Raw genomic sequence first — 18,941 nt, forward strand, 5'->3', positions numbered from 1 at the left:
ATTGTGTGATAACGATTGTTAGTGCTAGTCAAAACATACGGAATTGAGTAATCTGATAACTTGCATCCTAAAATGCAGGCACCCTCAAATAAAGAATCTGCCAGGGATATCTTATACACACACACACACACAGTGGATGTACATTGTTTTTCACCAAGTATTATTTCTTTTTTGGCCACTGTATTATGCATGCCTGTATAATATCTGGTAAGGCCCCCTTTTGCCTCTAGAACACCCTGAATTCTTCAATACATGGATTCAACAAGGTGCTAGAAAGACAACTTATAGATTTTGGCCCATGCTTACTCAGTTCCAACGTTAATTTCCTACAGACATTGTGGCCAACCTTTTATGCTATGAACTTCCCATTTTATTACATCTCATTTCAGTGGCTTGAGATTTAGGAACTGTGCAGGCAATCAAAGTAAACTGAAGTAATTTTCATGTTTGTGGAACCAGCTTTGAGATAATACCTGCATTATTCTGCTGGAAGTACCCTTTTTAAAAAATGTTATACTGTGGTGATAAAAGGTGGTCTGCAACAATGCTTAGGTTTACAGTGAAATACAATTGACAATTAATTGTTATTAAGAGGCCTAGTTTGTGCCAAGAAAACATTTTTTATTCCGTTACACTATCATTAGCAACCTGTACTGTTGTAGAAGGGTGGATTCATGGATTTATGCTCTTTATGCCAAAATCTGACTCTAGCATTTGCATATTGTCACATTCTTTGACTATCGTTAGAAAAAAGGGACACTTTTCCACCACCTTTCAGTTTCCAGTTTTGGTGATCACTTGCCAACTATAGCCTCCTTTTCCTGTTCTCAGATGGAATCCTGTGTGGTCTTTTGAAGTCTGACCAGCACATACAATACATCATTATTGCCAATAGTTGTTATTTGACTGTTTGAGTCTGTCCATTTTCCTCTTATCACTTTCATGTCTTCCAGAGATCTGCTACACACTGATTTTTTTTTGTTTGTTTATTGCTTCATTCACTGTAAACTCTAGAGACATGAATATGTGAAAATCCCAGGCGGGTACTTGTTTTCACAATGCTGGAACCGCCACACCAAGCACTAATAAACATACCATGGTCAAAATCACTGAAATCTTGCATCTTGACCATTCTGATGCTTAACTGAACAATCCCTAAAACTCTTGATAATACATTTTGAGGTGTAGATGCAAGATTGGTTATTTGAAGGAGAGGGCTGTTTGCATTACCAAGCAGGTACCAAATGAACTGGCCACTGAGTGTATGCAATATATATTATATTACGTATATATCTTATACATCTAACAATAGATATGCTTGAGTAAGTACTTTATTGCTATGGAAAATTTCTAAAATACTGAAAAAAGTATAAAATCTGTTACTGAAGTGATTTTTTTTTAACTTCAAAATGTGTTTTATTTTCAAATAATAATCTGACGATGAACCATAAATTTTTAATTAATTAATTAATTGATTGATTGATTGATTAATTAATTACCTTTATACAGTATATGCTATTTTCTTGCTTAATATAAAAGTGAAGTTTATTGTCATATGTGCATAGTACAATGAAAATTAAGTTCTTAGATATGCATCTCCTCGAAATAGTTGACAAAAATACAACACCCAATAATAGACAAATAATTATATGTAGCATATTGCATGCATATGTTAGTGTGTGTATATAAATATATATATATATATGTTTAAATATTTGCCAATGCTAGTAAAGAGTCTTTTCTTCAAGATATTATTTTAAAGTTAATTTTGTTTTGCTTCTGGTGCCAACAGACCCTTCTGATTTCCTATTTCTCACTACGTCTCACACTCCAGTCAGATTTGGGCTTGATCGCAAAGGAGGAGAAACTGATCAGAAAAATTCAATAATCACTTCTGATAAAAAAGACCAATACATGGCTGTTCCTTCCCATACTGTCCAGGATAGCAATGGTAAGGCCTTGGAAATATTACTCCTGTGGTGGGGAAAACTGTAGCGTATCTGCTTCCAGCCAATGTGCATAGGAATAATAAGAGCAGAGCAATTCTATCAGCAGTAAACTGGACATTTTATAGTTTGAACACCCTAAGTGCAATACCTCTGCAGAAAGGGTAACATTGGAGTTTTCATAATATGTCAGCCTCATAGCGATGAAGTAGTTTTTATTAAAAAGTAGGTCAAAGTTATGTATTACAAACATGTATTTGTTAAACTGTTTTAGTAATAGGCAGCTAATAATATCATATAAATGAAAGTTTCTTTAGTTGGTTTACTAATCGTTCAGAATGTCAGATTTTGTTTTGTTGTACTTTCTCTTTCATTAAGCTTGATCATTCTCCCTCAGTGAGTGATATGTTGGCGTCGGTTGATTGCTTTCTCCTGAGGGACAGTAAGAGACACGTGTCTGTTATTAGTCTTTAACAGGGTCATTTTAATGTTTCAGGCTCAGAGGGTGTAATTATTATTACTGACAAAGGCTGGAAGCAGAGTACCTACAAGCAGAAAACAATGGTGGCATAGTTGACTGCATGGTTGTGTAACATTACAATGTTATAGCCTCCCCATTTGCCATTACCTGTGAAGATTAAAAGATCATTATTGCAATAATCCTTTGTGTAAAGGTAATGGGGAGGGTTATGCTGATCATTTTAAATCAAGCTTTTTTTTTTCTTACACAACAGCTTTTGTTTCTTTGTGTAAATATATTCATTTTAAACAGAATAAGACATTTTACACTTTAAGTTTGCATGATATTTTTTTATTGTTTGATACTGCTGCTGCTTCTTATTGTATCACTGCTGTATTTACTTTTTTACTGTAAGAGGTGTGTACTTACCAGTCTTGTAATCACTGAGAGTGCTACTGCTTTGATGTTGCATCCATATGCTGTTCTTTTAAATGTACTCTTCACAGGGCCTCATTATAATAACTTGTGCATGTGGAAGTGACATTTGTGCACTGCAAGCTTTGAATGCTAAATATACTCTGAAAACAGTAGAATCATAAGATATAAATAGCATCTTTTTAAACCATGAAAAAATGTTACTTATGTTATGAATCTCTTCAAAATCCAATAGCTACATAATGGCCAGCCTTCTTTGCAAACCTTTGGACATCCATACACATGTTCAATTAAATGATTTTTACTTCAAAGCAGTTAAATAAACTAAGATGACTTTTTTTTATAAAGTATTTACAGTATTTAAATGATTGCATTTCAAAAATGTAATTATTTTTAATGGATGCCTGTGTATGTGAATCATAAATGAGTAGCCTGGAGATATCTTGGCATCTCAAACCTACATGTTCTGTATGGAGATGAAAAGAAGTGATGATGACCTGGCTGCCCTGGGCACCCCTATTTATCTGTTTTGGGTGCCTGCCAATTTGCATTCTGGGCTGATAGCTAAGGTTTTATCACTGTACCACAATGTTGTTGGTTCAATGGCTGACTGACTGTATAATGTTGAGCAAGTCAGTTAATCTGACAGTGTTCCAGTTGTAAAAATATGTAATCAATTGTACTGTACACCTCTGCTGTGGTTTGATTACATTTTTGGATAGAAGCTTTATCTAAACAAACAGATTTTTTTTTCAGTCTAGTCACATAGTCATCTCCCTCTTCCAGTTCTCACCAATACTCATGCCCTGCTCTATTTTTTCCTCTTTTAAAGTTACGTAGTTGCTCATTTGCTGCTTACAGGACCTGTGTTAGGTTCCTATAATAAACACATCAGGCTGCTTTATAGTACACTGAAATCTGTAAAAGTTTTTTGTGTTTGTTTTTGTGAAAGATAAAATCATAATAAAGCCATCATATCCATGCCACACAATCTGTCCTTTCTTAAAGGCAGATTTTACGTTAGGCACTTTTCAGTATAATTTAACACTTTCAAACAGCACTACATTACCTCGACTTTAGGAGAGAAACAAAAGTGAATCAACACATGAGCTGGTGAATAATAATCGAAAATTGAAAATGGTGTATGTTTTCAGAGTACATTTCATTGCTGCTATCTTTGTATGATGCTATACATGCTAACTTTTATGTCTTGCTTTTGTTTAAAATATTCAACTAAGCACCCTTGCCTTACCCTTCCACCAGCTACCATTGTATTTAGTCCCCCTTCCACAGGACATTTCATCTTCTGAGATGCAATGTTCTAAGGCTTTACCTTGTGTATTGCGGTTGTATTACTAACCAGACGGGAGAGTGAATAGTGGCATAACAAAGTATCCATGTCCTTTTCTTACTTTAGTTAGAGGAATGAAATCTTCCCTTTCTCTTCTTTTCCTTGACTCTCATGCCCCCCACCCCCTTTAGATTTCATGTTTAGAAATCCCAGTCTTGGCAGCTTATGGGACTTTTTAGATGAACAGTTTGCTTTCTTTATCTTTTGATAATAGATGTCTAGAACACTAGCAGCCAGCCTTCATGCTACTTTCTGAATGTTGTTGATTTCCAGATAACATAAAAACCTTGACTGCCAAGTTAGTTTTAAAGATATTTTGGATAGGATGTATTATTTCCAAATTATTTTTCTAATATGAGTAATAAAGTAAGTGCTATTCCAAAGGTAAATCAAAGATCTTTCTATTGTTTTTTCTATATATCTGACATATATATAACTGTATAACTACAGTCATATGAAAAAGTTTGGGAACCCCTCTCAGCCTGCATAATAATTTACTCTGCTTTCAACAAAAAAGTTAACAGTGATATGTCTTTCATTTCCTAGGAACATCTGAGTACTGGGGTTTTTTTCCCAACAAAGATTTTTGGTGAAGCAGTATTTAGTTGTACGAAATTAAATCAAATGTGAAAAACTGGCTGTGCAAAAATTTGGGTACCCTTGTAATTTTGCCGATTTGAATGCATGTAACTGCTCAATACTGATTACTTGCAACTTCATAAACAGGTGTGTCCAATCATGAGAAAAGGTATTTAAGGTGGTCAATTGCAAATTGTGCTTCCCTTTGACTCTCCTCTGAAGAGTGACAGCATGGGATCCTCAAAGCAACTCTCAAAAGATCTGAAAACAAAGATTGTTCTGTATTATGGTTTTGGGGAAGGCTACAAAAAGCTATCTCAGAGGTTTAATCTGTCAGTTTCAACTGTAAGGAATGTAATCCTGGAAGTAATGAATGGAAGGCCACAGGCACAGTTGCTGTTAAACCCAGGTCTGGCAGGCCAAGAAAAATACAGGAGCGACATATGCGCAGGATTGTGAGAATGGTTACAGACAACCCACAGATCACCTCCAAAGACCTGCAAGAACATCTTGCTGCAGATGGTGTATCTGTACATTGTTCTACAATTCAGCGCAATTTGCACAAAGAACATCTGTATGGCAGGATGATGAGAAAGTCACTTGTTGTATGCAAATGCTCATTTAGACAAGCCATCAAATTTAACTGAACTGGAGAGATTTTGTATGGAAGAATGGTCAAAAATACCTCCATCCAGAATCCAGACACTCATCAAAAGCTATTTCACACAAACATTAGGAAGTTTTTCTTTACACAAAGAACGATAGACACTTGGAATAAGCTACCAAGTAGTGTGGTAGACAGTAAGACGTTGGGGACTTTCAAAACTCGACATGATGTTTTTTTGGAAGAAACAAGTGGATAGGACTGGCGAGCTTTGTTGGGCTGAATGGCATGTTCTCGTCTAGAGTGTTCTAATAGGAGGTGTCTAGAGGCTGTTATATTTGCAAAAGGAGGCTCAACTAACTATTGATGTAATATCTCTGTTGGGGTGCCCAAATTTATGCACCTGTCTAATTTAGTTATGATGCATATTGCATATTTTCTGTTAATCCAATAAACTTAATGTCATTGCTGAAATACTACTGTTTCCATAAGGCATGTCATATATTTAAAGGAAGTTGCTACTTTGAAAGCTTAGTCAATGATAAACAAAAATCCAAAGAATTAAGAGGGGTTCCCAAACTTTTTCATATGACTGTATATATATTTATACACAACTGTATAACTATATATATATATATAACTATAACTATATATAACTGTGACAATGTATGATGAAAATATTTATAAATATTAATACTATGTTCACTTTAATATTTATTCACTTTTTGTACATAATACTATGTAAAGTTAGTCATGCATGTGTCCTTATTACACAGTTTTATAATATTGGTTGAAATCAAGAGATCACTGCAGAGCATACAGTCTTAAGGATTCTATATATAATTTATTCTTTGGTTAGGGGTTATGTTTATTTGCCTTTTCTGGTCCACACACAATAACTTCTTTCATCTTCCTCCAAGTCATTTAATTATGTGTTTTTACGCATCAGTTTGGTCACCCACCCATTTCTTATATTTAGGTTTCTAGCCCTATTAAGGGTTCAGAGGACTATAGCCAGGCTGAGGAGATCATAGGTATTATTGACATTATTTAGAGCCATTAGCAGAAACATTAGATAGGTGCCTGAAGGCCACAGAGACAAGCAGATGAGCAGTAGTTTTAATAAACTGATTTGTTAATGGTGTCCATGTGCTATAAATTGAATGTGAGATCTTCTATAAAATGTGTGTATGACCAAAAATATTCGTTCAGACAAATTACAATCTATCTTCAACATTTTGTGGCAAACAGAGGGTATGGTCAGTGATGAGTGCACAACCATTTTATTAGAAACATTTTTTTTTTGTTGATTTTTTTAAATTTATACATTGAAAGCAGATGCCACTGATTCATTGATCAATAATGCTATAAATTCTCATCCCTAGTTTATAAAAGAATAGAAAAGAGGAACAGTAAGAGCAATTAAAGACAAGGCCAAATACAGGTGGAAGTGGTAATCGGGCAAACAAAAACACAAAATCTAGCAGTATAACTCAGTAATGAAGGTTTGACTTATTCTGAAGAAGGGTCCCGAGTTGCCTCTAAAGCTTACATATTGTAATCTTTTTTGTTAGCCAATAAAAGATGTAATTTTGCTTGACTTCTCACTACATCCATAATGGCTAACATGGTACAACACCCTAGTAATAGAGAAACCTGCTTAACTATTGTTGCAGCTAAGGGTGTGGTCAGACACAATATCATTACAGATGGAAAGAGAAAAAAAAATATCTGGCATTCTCCTGCTGTGATTTTTCATCCTCCTACCCTTCTGTCTGGTTGATTACTACGTTTTTACGCCTTTTGGATTTGTGATAGAACCCACTTGAAAAAATAATGCCTGAAACAGCGAAGAAGATAGAGTTATCACTACTTCCACATAATTGCAAATGTTTATGTAAATCTTAAAAACATCCATACATTTCCTTCGTCTGCAGTTTCAATCATAACTTGTACCAAATCAAATTAGATTCATCATTTAACTTAACAAAAGTATTTGTTCGGAAACTAGAGTATCTGAAGGAAACCCTCATTGACACAAAATGAATGTAGAAACTCTACAGGCAGTGAATGACGACAGTGATTCTGCCAGAAATCAAACCAAGCTCCCAGGAGTGCTGAGGCAGTCACCCTAACCACTTTTCCACCATTTCAAAACACCTATAAAATGAGAAAGTTGAAACAAAAACTTACTACTTTAACAGAAGTAAAGTGCAGATTTCTCACAAAATAGATATGCATTGTAACAAAGAATACATCTAATAGGTTTTTTTTAATAAATGTAGGGACTAAAACACATCTAAAAAGCAGGAAAATTTTAAATGCATCTCTACTGTAGCACTACCAAAGATGTTTTTTTCATGTCAACCTGTTTATTCAGTCTTTCCTGAGTCAACATATTAAACATATGTACACATTAGTAATTTTGCCATTTTGACAATATGGTTTAAATCCTATATTAACGGATCTTCTCAAAATCCGTTTGCCTTAACTTTTTGCAACTGTATGCCTGCTTTCATATGGGATGTGGATTAGATTAAGTCCTTTCCATCTGTGTTAAATTATCTGACAAAACAGTGGAATTCAGATTTCATTCTCTAATTGCCACAACTGTACTTATCGTCTAGATCGACATAGTGATCTTAACGTTTCTGATCAAGCTGCAAAAACTAAGCCTCCACTTTAGGTTAAGTCTAGTTTTGCTGGAAAATGTAATTGCTTCTTTCTGTTTTTCTAAAAGTTGCTTACACATTTTTGTTTTTCTTTGCTACTGATTTTAGTCAGAGTGGAGAATTTTGACAATCTTTTATTTTCTGGGCAAAATTTTTCAGATGTAAAAATGAAAATCATTTAAAATAACAATGAAGCATAACTGTCAGTGACAGTGAATTCCTACTAGTTATTAAATAATAACAATATTAGATAAAGATCATTTTTTCCTAACTGTTGCATTTAAATCAGGTAAGAAATACATACATGTCAGTATACATACAAGAATTCTAAAATCCTCTTAGTCTAATTCAGTGTTGCAGGAGTCTAGAGAATATTCTTGTAACACTAGGAACAAGATATGGACCCTGGACAGGGTGCCAGGTCATCACAGAGCCCACTGAAGCACACCAGTTAATCTAATACACATATCTTAGAAGATGTCCGGGGAAAATCCATGCAGACATGGGTCACACGTCCATATAGCTAATAACCAGGTATGGAATTCAAATCGTGGATACTAGTTTTACAATTTAGTAGTGCTAACCACTGCTGCAGTATGCTACTCAGACACCCAGCTGTCTATTTGTGGCCAGATGTTTAAACTCAGAATTCTTTTTGCCATGTGTAACAAATTCATTATTGGAATTCTTATTGGCACCTGTTTCCTTATGAATCTTTATGTAAGCTGTGATCCTTCTGGGTTGGTAGATAGGAATTTGAAGTCCCAGCCAGGCACCTCTTAACCAACCCTTAGAAACCAGATTACTGTCATAATGAGAGATTAATTTGCTATCAAGGCAGATTGACACAAAGGTCTGCACCATTGTCTGGGAATTATGCACCATCTGTTGAAATCATCCACATTGTAATGAATTATAAACAGTAGTAGAATTCTAGTTCTACAAGATACCTTAGAAAAGGTGGCTGAAAGACTTATGAGCACAACATATGTTGGTCCCCTCAGAGATTCTGCCTGGGCTATGCGTTGTCCTAGATGAAATGAATAAATTCAGGAGGTGAGAAGTGTGACAGTAATTACAGTGTTGGAAAGAAATGTAGATTTATGAAGTACATTGCGTACATTTTTTTAAAAATGCAACATCTGTGCTACTGTGATGGGTTGCATTTGAAATGGGAATGCACTTATACACTGGTATAGCAGATAAACTGGTTAAACGATGACTATTTAAGAATTGGAAAATAGCACTGAGTTTACAGCCCAGGTTATATATTTAAATGTACATCATAGCTTTATCAATAAATATGAGCAAAAAACAAATGTTCAAACATAATTTGATCATAAACAAAATGCTAGCCAGTTGGGAATAAACATGTATAGAATCCATAGTACCCTAGGTTCTTGTCTATAAGCCGGACTCGTGTATAAGCCGGAGACCAAAAATCATACGAATTTTTAAAATAAAATCTTATCATAGATAAGCCGGACTCATGGATAAGCTGAACGTACTATAACCTATAACTAATAGAAGGGAGGTCAGTGGTCTCACTCGCACCCATTTAATTTCTTTAAGGGGGGAGAGAGTGTGATATATTGGCGTCTCTCTCACTCACCTCATGGCGTGGTTGGAGCGGCCGGAGCGCGTTCTTTCTGCTCTGGGCGTCGCCGAGTCAACACGCGCGTGTAGCGGTCATTTAAATTGTGATTTTATATGTAAGCATATTTAAATATATATCGCGGATTTTTTGCTGGTTCGCGGATTTCTGCGGACAATGGGTCTTTTAATTTCTGGTACATGCTTCCTCAGTTGGTTTGCCCAGTTGATTTCATACAAGGGACGCTATTGGCAGATGGCTGAGAAGCTAGATTGCTTACTTTTCTCTCTCTCTTGTGCTGACTATCTGTGATCCTGACGTATGGGGATTGAGCTGGGGGGCTGTTCGCACACCTAGACGATACGGACGCTCGTCTAAAAATGCTGAAAGATTATCTTCACGTTGCTATCTTTTGTGCAGCTGCTTCCTGAAACGACATGCTGCACAGTGCTTCGCATACTTAAAAGCTCGAAGGGCACGTATTGATTTTTGACTGAAAAACAAACTCTGTCTCTCTCTCTCTCTCTCTCTCTCTCTCTCTCTCCCTGCTCCTGACAGAGGGGGTGTGAGCTGCCGCCTTCAACAGCTTTGTGCCGCGGTGCTTCGCATACTTAAAAGCCAAACAGCCCTATTGATTTGTTTGCTAGAGATTGTTTTCTCTATCTATGTGACATTCTGTGCTCCTGACACGCACTCCTTTGAAGAGGAAGATATGTTTGCATTCTTTTAATTGTGAGACAGAACTGTCATCTCTGTCTTGTCATGGAGCACAGTTTAAACTTTTGAAAAAGAGACAAATGTTTGTTTGCAGTGTTTGAATAACGTTCCTGTCTCTCTACAACCTCCTGTGTTTCTGCGCAAATCTGTGACCCAAGCATGACAATATAAAAATAACCATATAAACATATGGTTTCTACTTCGCGGATTTTCTTATTTCGCGGGTGGCTCTGGAACGCAACCCCCGCGATGGAGGAGGGATTACTGTATAAACCGGACTTATGTATAAGCCGATATTCTATTTTTTCATTTTCGCAACTTTTTTCCTTAGGTAAGCCGTGGCTTATAGACAAGAACTTAGGGTAATATTGTTTTTATTTTATCCATTTTTTCTTTCCTTCTATTATTAACCTGGTTAATCTGGTTGAGGGCTGTTAAGGGTTGGAACCATTTCTGGCATACTGTGTCAGAAAGCAACCTTGGAGAGGTCACCAGTCCATTATAGGGTATGCTCATTCACATGAGGTCAACTTTGAGCCCCCAAGTTAGCCTAGTAGCTTTATATTTAGTCATTTTTGCAAAATATGGAGGTAGAATGGTTATAGGTTTATAAGGTGATTATTGTCACATGTACAGGGTGAAGTGAAATTCTTGATTAAGTTCTTGTATAGTGAAATCTATATTGAATGATTAAATTACAATACATATTTTGTATATATCATATTAGTTTGTATCTATTTTATATATATTTCATAATTTGTATGTTTGTCTGTTACTATTCTCATGTCTTTATTTTGGGAAGTACTCTTCTCTTCTCTAGTATACAAAACACCTCTGATATTTTGTTCCATATAACTACTCGGAGAGTAAATGTTACTTTTTCGTTAAAGGACAGAAACACATACTAAAAAGGCATCCATTTTGAATGACCTCAGGAATACAATAAGTCTGAGTTGAACATGCATCATTTGTAGTCATTCATCATCTTTTTTTATCCCTGTGTTTTCTTTTTTAAGATTGTAAGGTGCCCTTAGCCTATTACATGATCGTCATGCACACAGAAGGATCGAGCCTCAAATGGGACACCGTTCTAATACATAAAACGTATTTATGTAAAACCTAAAAATGATAATGGTGGAATGACATAAAAATAGTTTAGCTCGCATGTGCCTGTTTCTCAAGCACATATACTGTATAATGGTACATCCATCACCTACAAGTGCTTAGATTAGAGAGTAGGGCTGTCAGATTAAATGTTGCTATTCAACATTTAGATTAAAAAACTTATTCTAACTTCTAACTCATTCTAATGAAGCATAATGATGTACAAATATAAGCTCAATCCGTCCTTAACTTTAAGAAATCAATGTCCAGAATGAATAATGCCCTGTGAGATTCAACACAGTGGTGAACTGACCGTGTTCCAACAGAAAAGGATGAGTGAGTACTCACAGGTGACTGAGAAATAGGAGAAGACAGGCAGAAATAGGACAGAAACTAATCTATAAAGAGTTCTAAAAGAGGTGAGAGGGATCTATCTCTACATTCTTACACCAATTACTCTTTCTTGTATAACAAACATCTTCCAAGAGAGTAATGATATCATCCATCTGCTCCAAAACTGACAGAACTATTAGTCAACACACCACCAGAATTGTGTTCAGTGACATACAGTAGTTGCTTTGTTGCTACAAGGAATATCTTATCTAGCGTAGTCTACCTGGTTTTTGTCAGTCTGTTTTTTCTTGTTTTGCCATTGTGGGGAAAAAGCCTGTCACCAAGTAGAGAGAGAAGATAAAAGCAAACATCAAGCGATCTTTCAAATATGCTTGGGGTTTTTGATCGAAGACCAGACAACAGTGATTCATAAATCCTCCTGCAATTTTTTGAATCTCAAAAAACAGCTCTGGTGTGGGATCAAAGGATCTTTGGCCACACTAATATCCTGAGGAATGGGATTAGACAATTAATTCACCCACCTGTTGCATATCTCCAAATTCTAATACTGCTTGTTAAAATGAGGTCATTAAATCATTAAATTGCCTTTGTAGGACATTCCATCTTTTTGGGCTTACTTAATCTTTTGAAAGACTCTTCATCTTGAGGTTAATCATTTTATATTCATTATATGCTTGGGAAAAGGCAGACCACAGGAATACTACAAGACAAAAGTGAATCAAGAAACGTTTGTCATCCCATAACATTCCAGTCAAAAACAGAAATCAAATTAATGCTGAATAAACAAAGACAAATATAATAACCCAAAATCAGGATGAAATACAAATGCTGAAGTCCTTACTGTTCAAGATGATTTTGCAATAACTAACACATCAGAGGTTTTGTAAAGTATACAGAAACGTAGACATGAAAACATTGATGCAGCCATCTGTTAAATAGTCGACATGATAATGTCCATGTACTGTAGTAGCAATTGGAGTGCCGTAGCCAACAACAAAACAAACAAGCAGGCAACGCCTGCAGTCAGAAATGAGAAACAAAACAATGAAGGTAAAAAGTACAAACTTAATTGTGTTTTCAGAATAATAATTAATTAAGAAAATATGCATAAAATTCATTTCTGCACTGTCTAAAATCCAAATTCACACTTCCCATGTTTTTTTTAATATATCCAGTATATCTAGGTTTCTTTCAATGTATGCATTCAAGGGCCACATATAGTATGAGTCACTTTAGCCATCTCTGTCCTTGTAGCCTCGTATGATACATCTGCAATTAGGGCATGACATCTATTGCTCCCAAATTCATAGCTCAACCACTACATTCCAGGAAAAGAATTTCACAAGTAGGAGAAAATATCATAATTTTGTAATTCTAGGCATACAATCAAAACAAAAAAAAAACATTTTGAGATTAATTTTCCACATTTTGGTCATTCTTACTTTATATGGAGAATAAAGGCCTAATGTAATGCAATCATGTTGTGTAGTAACCCTCACATCCTAAATATGAGGCACACTAGAAACTAGAATCATTTTTCACAAAATTGAGCTTTTTTGTTACTTAAGCTTTTGGTGCACTTATTTCAGGTGTTTCAGAATGCAGCATACACCCTTGACCAGGGGTGGGCCGTAATGGCTGCAGGTTTTCATTCCAACCCAGTTGCTTAAATAGAAACCAATCATTGCCAGTCTCTGACCTTTTTTAAATTTAGGGCTTGTTAGTCTGTAATGTTAGCTTCTTATATCATAGATTTTTTTCTTTCCAAGGATATCATCCAAAAGATTTGAATCCTAAAATGGATAATTTTCAGTCTGTCACATTTTTCTAAGTGTTTTATTAAAGCAAATAATCCATGATGAATCCACACAGGTGTAAATGGAAACACGTCAGACAGAGAACTGTTGGTTTCTTTGTCAGTTGCATCTTATTGCTAATAAGGAGCCTTTACAAACAGTGAATGCAGCTATTTAAGACTGAAATGAGTAATTAAGGGTTGGGAACCATAACAACTGAGACCACTAAAATGGAGCATTAGACTGTCACTTGAGTAGTAAGTGGTTCATCAGCAATAATTGACTTCTCATTAAGAAACTGGGTTGGAAAAAAAACCTTCAGCCACTGCAGCCCACCTGCAATGACTCTGTACCACACCTGCACTTGACTGTATAGTAGGAGAAATTTCTAACAAGTTTATATGTTCCAGTTACTTATGATGTTTCTTAAAAGAAAAACTCCAAAAATAGGAAAATTAACATAGCAGAAGCCTGCAAACAAGATTGTGGCTGATATTTGTTTAATTATTTGCTGAAGGTATTAGGCTGGCTAGTAATTCCAGTATGTTTTAAAAACCTAGATCTTTTGCATCTTATAATTTGTAATGTATACTTTAATCCATCTTTTTTTCATTTACACTAGTGCTGTTGCATCCTTTAATGTTGTTTGAAAAGGTTAATGTAGCTTTACAGAGCCTTAATCATCTCCATTTTCTGTCCCATTTGGTACAACTATAGCAAATGAACAACTTAACTAGAAACAAAAATGTTACCTTTTGTATTATAGAATAAAATCCTATACTGTACAACACTAGTCAATAAGAGTAAAGAAAAAAGAATTTTAATAGAGAATCTAGACGTTATTGGTTTGCAGTTTATGGGACTGCATTGTTTTTCTCTGATTTGACTCAGGTCAAGTAATTTATATTTATAGCCCATGGCACATTTATGGCTCTTGATGTGTCATATATTGTGACAGTGGCCCTGTATTGACTTGCCATAAAAATCAAGAATCAGCAAGCATGCTATGTATAGATTGCAGGCATATACTACTGTTATTAATAATATATGGACATTAGAGCTAAAAAAAATAAACTAAAGCTTGCCTATCATGCAGCAAAAACAACATAATGAAATAGTCAAAGGATTTTGAAAGAGGTGTCTAGAATTGTTTACTAAAATGCATTATTGTTCCCATTAATAAGATACACAGCTCCATTTAGAAAAATATGGTTAATGTTTGCCTGCAGATCATGGAGAAGACACATTGTACACAGCTTGATAATGAATGGTATGGTAATGAAAGATTTTTGTGGACATAAGCATTGTACAGTGATATGATTTTGGTGTCCCTTCTTGACAAAACTCAAAGTCAATATTTAAAGGTACAGAAAGCTGTACTAATGTGTACATATAACAGTTAAGGTAGGACACTGAATTTGTAAAATCAAAGGAGGTGAGTTCTGCACTGGTTTCATGATTATTAAGAAAAAGGATGATACAAAACCCTAGATCACTAGTCTATCTGGTCCTTTTTTTTGGGCATTCTGTTGTCAGTAACTAGCAATGACACACATAGTTCAAAGTCCTGTTCTAAGTCAGGATGAATAACTTGATTAAATGATGGCAACATCAAGTGCTACCCCATGACTTCAAGTAGGCAAAGAAAGTAGAAAAGACTTGATAACAGATAATCATAACCATCAATGCCTAGAATGTCACAGTATGCTTTAGCATTACATTTTGATGTCACTGGAACTAGGTGGCCTACTCCAAACCAAAATAGGTCCAGACCATTATTTCTCCTCCACCACACTTTACAGTTGGCTTTGTTCATTGAGACAAGTGAAATTCTCAACACTTCAAGCCACAAGAGCATTGATGAGGTGAGGCACTGATGTTGTAAGATTAAGTCTGTCTCTTACATTCTATTCTGGCATTCCAATTCATACCAAAGGTGTTTCATTGGGCCAGGGCATTATGCCAGCCTGTCACGTTCTTCCACTCCACTCTTATCAAACCATTTGTATGTATGGATCTTGTTTTTTTTACAGGGCATTGTTATGCTGAAACAGGAAAGAGCATTCCTCAAACTGTTACCACAAAGTATGAAGAACTGATTTGTCTAAAATGTCATTGTATGCCTTAGCATTATATTTTGACATTCCTGGAACTAGTTGGCTTTTCTGAGCCATGAAAAATAGCCCCAAACATTTAGTCTTCCTTAGTGATGAGGAAATTGAACTTGCACCCAAACTTTGAGTTGAAAAAAAATGTGAGAAAAACGTGCTTCGTGTCTGATGAAATTTGTGCCATTAGCATTGTGCAACCATTTGTCCATATGTAAAAGCATGGGGAACGTTTATTCGGGTGCAGAGCATGGAAATCCCCCTTTCCGTTCCCCCACACAGCTAGAAAGCAGTTTGGGTCGTTCTCTGCTGCTTAAATCCATTGGCTTTGGTTGCATGCCTGCCAGTGAATCTCCAGAAAGATCCTATGGGGTTAGGAAACTTGAGTGATGATGGTGTTACCTAAGACCCCAAGAGGTCAGTGTGATGCGGAGCCAGTAACGTAAATGTGTTGGCAGGCAATGCACAAAGAGCTCAAAAAGGCTCATGGAAGGACAGGCAGTGGCATTGAAGGGTGGTTTGGAGAACGTAGTTTCAGCAGCTGAGTTACCCTTATAGAGCAATGGTCTTTGTTTTCTACTCCAAAAAAAGCTCATTTTGGTAAACTGTATGTTTTGCAATTACAAATTTGCATGCAAAAGAATTTTAGGTGAAATTTCTTGAAACATGGATTTTCATTCATTACGTCTCCTATACCACACTTTAAGGTTGATATTATACATCGTAGCAGATGGAGTCTTCCAAACACAGACTCATCCATCAGATGAAGTACGATTCAGCAGAGAATGAGATTCCAGTGGCAGTAGGTTTTTATGGTTTCTGACTAGGTGGCTGAGTTGTTGTTGCTCCTGTTAACATTTCTACTTTACATTAACATAACATAAAGCTAACCATTTCAACTGTAGCAATGTAGAAATGTGATAGATACATTGGAATGGGTGCACCCTAAGATAGTGCTGCATTGAGCATTACTGAGCTTTTCAGAATATCCTACCGTACTGTTTTTCTATTAAGTTTACACAGCTGTATGCTCAACACTTGTGTCAGCAATGAACGTGTGTTAAATAGCCAAATCCCATAATTAAAGGCTATGTCTAGATATTTTTGGACATACAGAGTGTATCAGTTTTCATTCAGTGGTGGTAGACATAGTTACTAACAATACACTAAACACCATTACGTTACATTAGAGGGAAATATATTTTTAAGGCCACTTAGATCTTATTTAAAAAATATTTTTATTTTATTTTGTAAATCATGAAAACAACATGGTTATATTTTTGTCTCATGTAACTAACTGATTAAAACCTAATTTTTACTTAAAACTGAATAATTAACTTCAATGACTGATGCATAATTGCATTATCCGTAAATGTTTAATTTCAACCCCATTAGTTCATATTAAGATTCTGAAAAAAACACTTTTCATTATTTTTGGAAGATTAAAGATTTAAAAGATTATCCCAATATACCAGACCCATAATAATTTTCTAAATTAAAGATTTAAAGTTTATCCCAATGTACTGCTGCTATAATACTTTTTCTTAAAAAGGTGGAAACAAATATGACTGCCAAGAGATTTCAGATTACTCATCCATACATCCCATCCATTTGTGTAACCCTTTTATTTTAATTATAGAATTGAAGAGCCTTGGAACCTGCTCAGCAGCAGGCTCTCCACTCAGGACAGAACAGTAGACCATCACAGGGTACACTGGCACGTGTGTTATCAATTTGAAATCACAGACTAACCTCACATGCATGAGTTTGGGATGTAGGTATAAACCAGAATACATGAGAAAAGTCTACAAGAACAGAGCCAAATTACACACAAGCTGCCCCAGAGATTGTGACCAGACTTAGAGTCACATTTGTATTTTGCAACTGTGGGGTGGTATATTTAGTCACATTTTAACTTTACTGCCCATTACAGAGGCTGTAATTTCCTGAAGCCATCTAACAGTATTATTGGTCTGGTATGATCAATGACCAGGGTTTGCATCCTGGGCACTCCCCGCATGAAGTTTGTGTGTTCTCCTCATGTCAGCATTCATTTTCTCTGGGTGCTTCAGTTTCCTGCCACAGTCCAAAGACAAGTAGACAGGTAAAATGCGTTCATCCTGCAATGCCTGATGATTGCTGGGATAGGCTCTATCTGCCCTAAAACCTAGATTAGCAGATTAGGATAATGGATGGATTGCTTTTTCTCTGTATCAAAAATTCACACCCAGTGTTGCAACCCAAAACATATTTTCTTTTAAAATCTGAATTAATTTGTTAAGAAGTAGAAGTTTGCAGTCCTCAAATAGTAATATTGTGTTTTTTTCTGATGTTCAAGCAAATCCTTGATCTTTAATGCATGGTTTTATCTTTTGTTTTCAGAATAGACAGTGTTTGCTTGCATGATTAAGAGTCCTTTATTTCTTGTAGCAAATGTGACAAGGTATAACTAATATAAGAACAAAGTCACTTGATTACTTGCTAATTCTGTCAAATATGTATCATGTTTTTCTAGAAGATGTCATGACATTGTAGTTGGACAATTCATTTCTCTAAAATGCATTTTTTCTAAAGGAAAGAGGGAAACAATTGACTTATTTTTAATTTAATATGTATTAAATTAATGAATATGGATTAATTTCTTTCACAATATTCTTACAGGCTGCCTTAAAACTTTCCTAAAGCTTATGACAAAAAGAGTTCTCTAGTCAAAGTTTATTGTTTAAAATACTTTCTTAACACTACTGCATACAGCAATGCATCATGTGTCATACAGTTATGGCATTAAAGATAGGCCCCGCTATAAGAACTGCTTTCAACCAGCATATTGTGTGCCTCTGAGCATGTGTTTGTATAAATTCTTAATTTCTTGTTCAGTCCAATTTAGGAAAAACAGTTGCCAGAAAACAGACATAAAAGCTTTCCTTTGGCATGCTAACTAGTCCACTTTCAGGAAAAGGAACTTTCTCTGGCCATAAATGACTCAAAACATATCCCCAGTAGAATTGCCGCACTTGCACTGAGGAAAGCAGTTTTTGGCAGAGTAATCAGTGGCTGTATCCATGTACCATATAAGTACATGGTGTCAGTTTATAGAGTCAGCTGTAAAAACTGACCCTCCCTTATACTGTACTTTCCATTTGCAGTGTTATTCCATTTTATATTTCATCAATAAAGTTCAGAAATCTCTTCAGCTGCCTTTTTTTTTATTCCTGCTACAA

At 35.6% G+C, this 18,941-nt stretch overlaps 1 protein-coding gene across 4 annotated transcripts in view; it reads left to right on the forward strand.

The window, feature by feature from the left end:
• Window positions 1-18,941, forward strand: part of sema6a (sema domain, transmembrane domain (TM), and cytoplasmic domain, (semaphorin) 6A) — a 162,903-nt gene that overhangs the window by 131,676 nt on the left and 12,286 nt on the right. For 3 of the 4 annotated variants that reach the window (XM_051929422.1, XM_028805261.2, XM_028805262.2), the window contains one exon: window positions 1,793-1,951. The exons of the other annotated variant lie outside the window; for it this stretch is intronic. In XM_051929422.1, the coding sequence (XP_051785382.1) occupies window positions 1,793-1,951 (159 nt within the window). The remainder of the gene's footprint in view (window positions 1-1,792; window positions 1,952-18,941) is intronic. 4 annotated transcript variants of the gene reach the window in all.

Source organism: Erpetoichthys calabaricus, chromosome 7, assembly GCF_900747795.2.
Source record: "Erpetoichthys calabaricus chromosome 7, fErpCal1.3, whole genome shotgun sequence".
Lineage (NCBI taxonomy): Eukaryota > Metazoa > Chordata > Cladistia > Polypteriformes > Polypteridae > Erpetoichthys > Erpetoichthys calabaricus.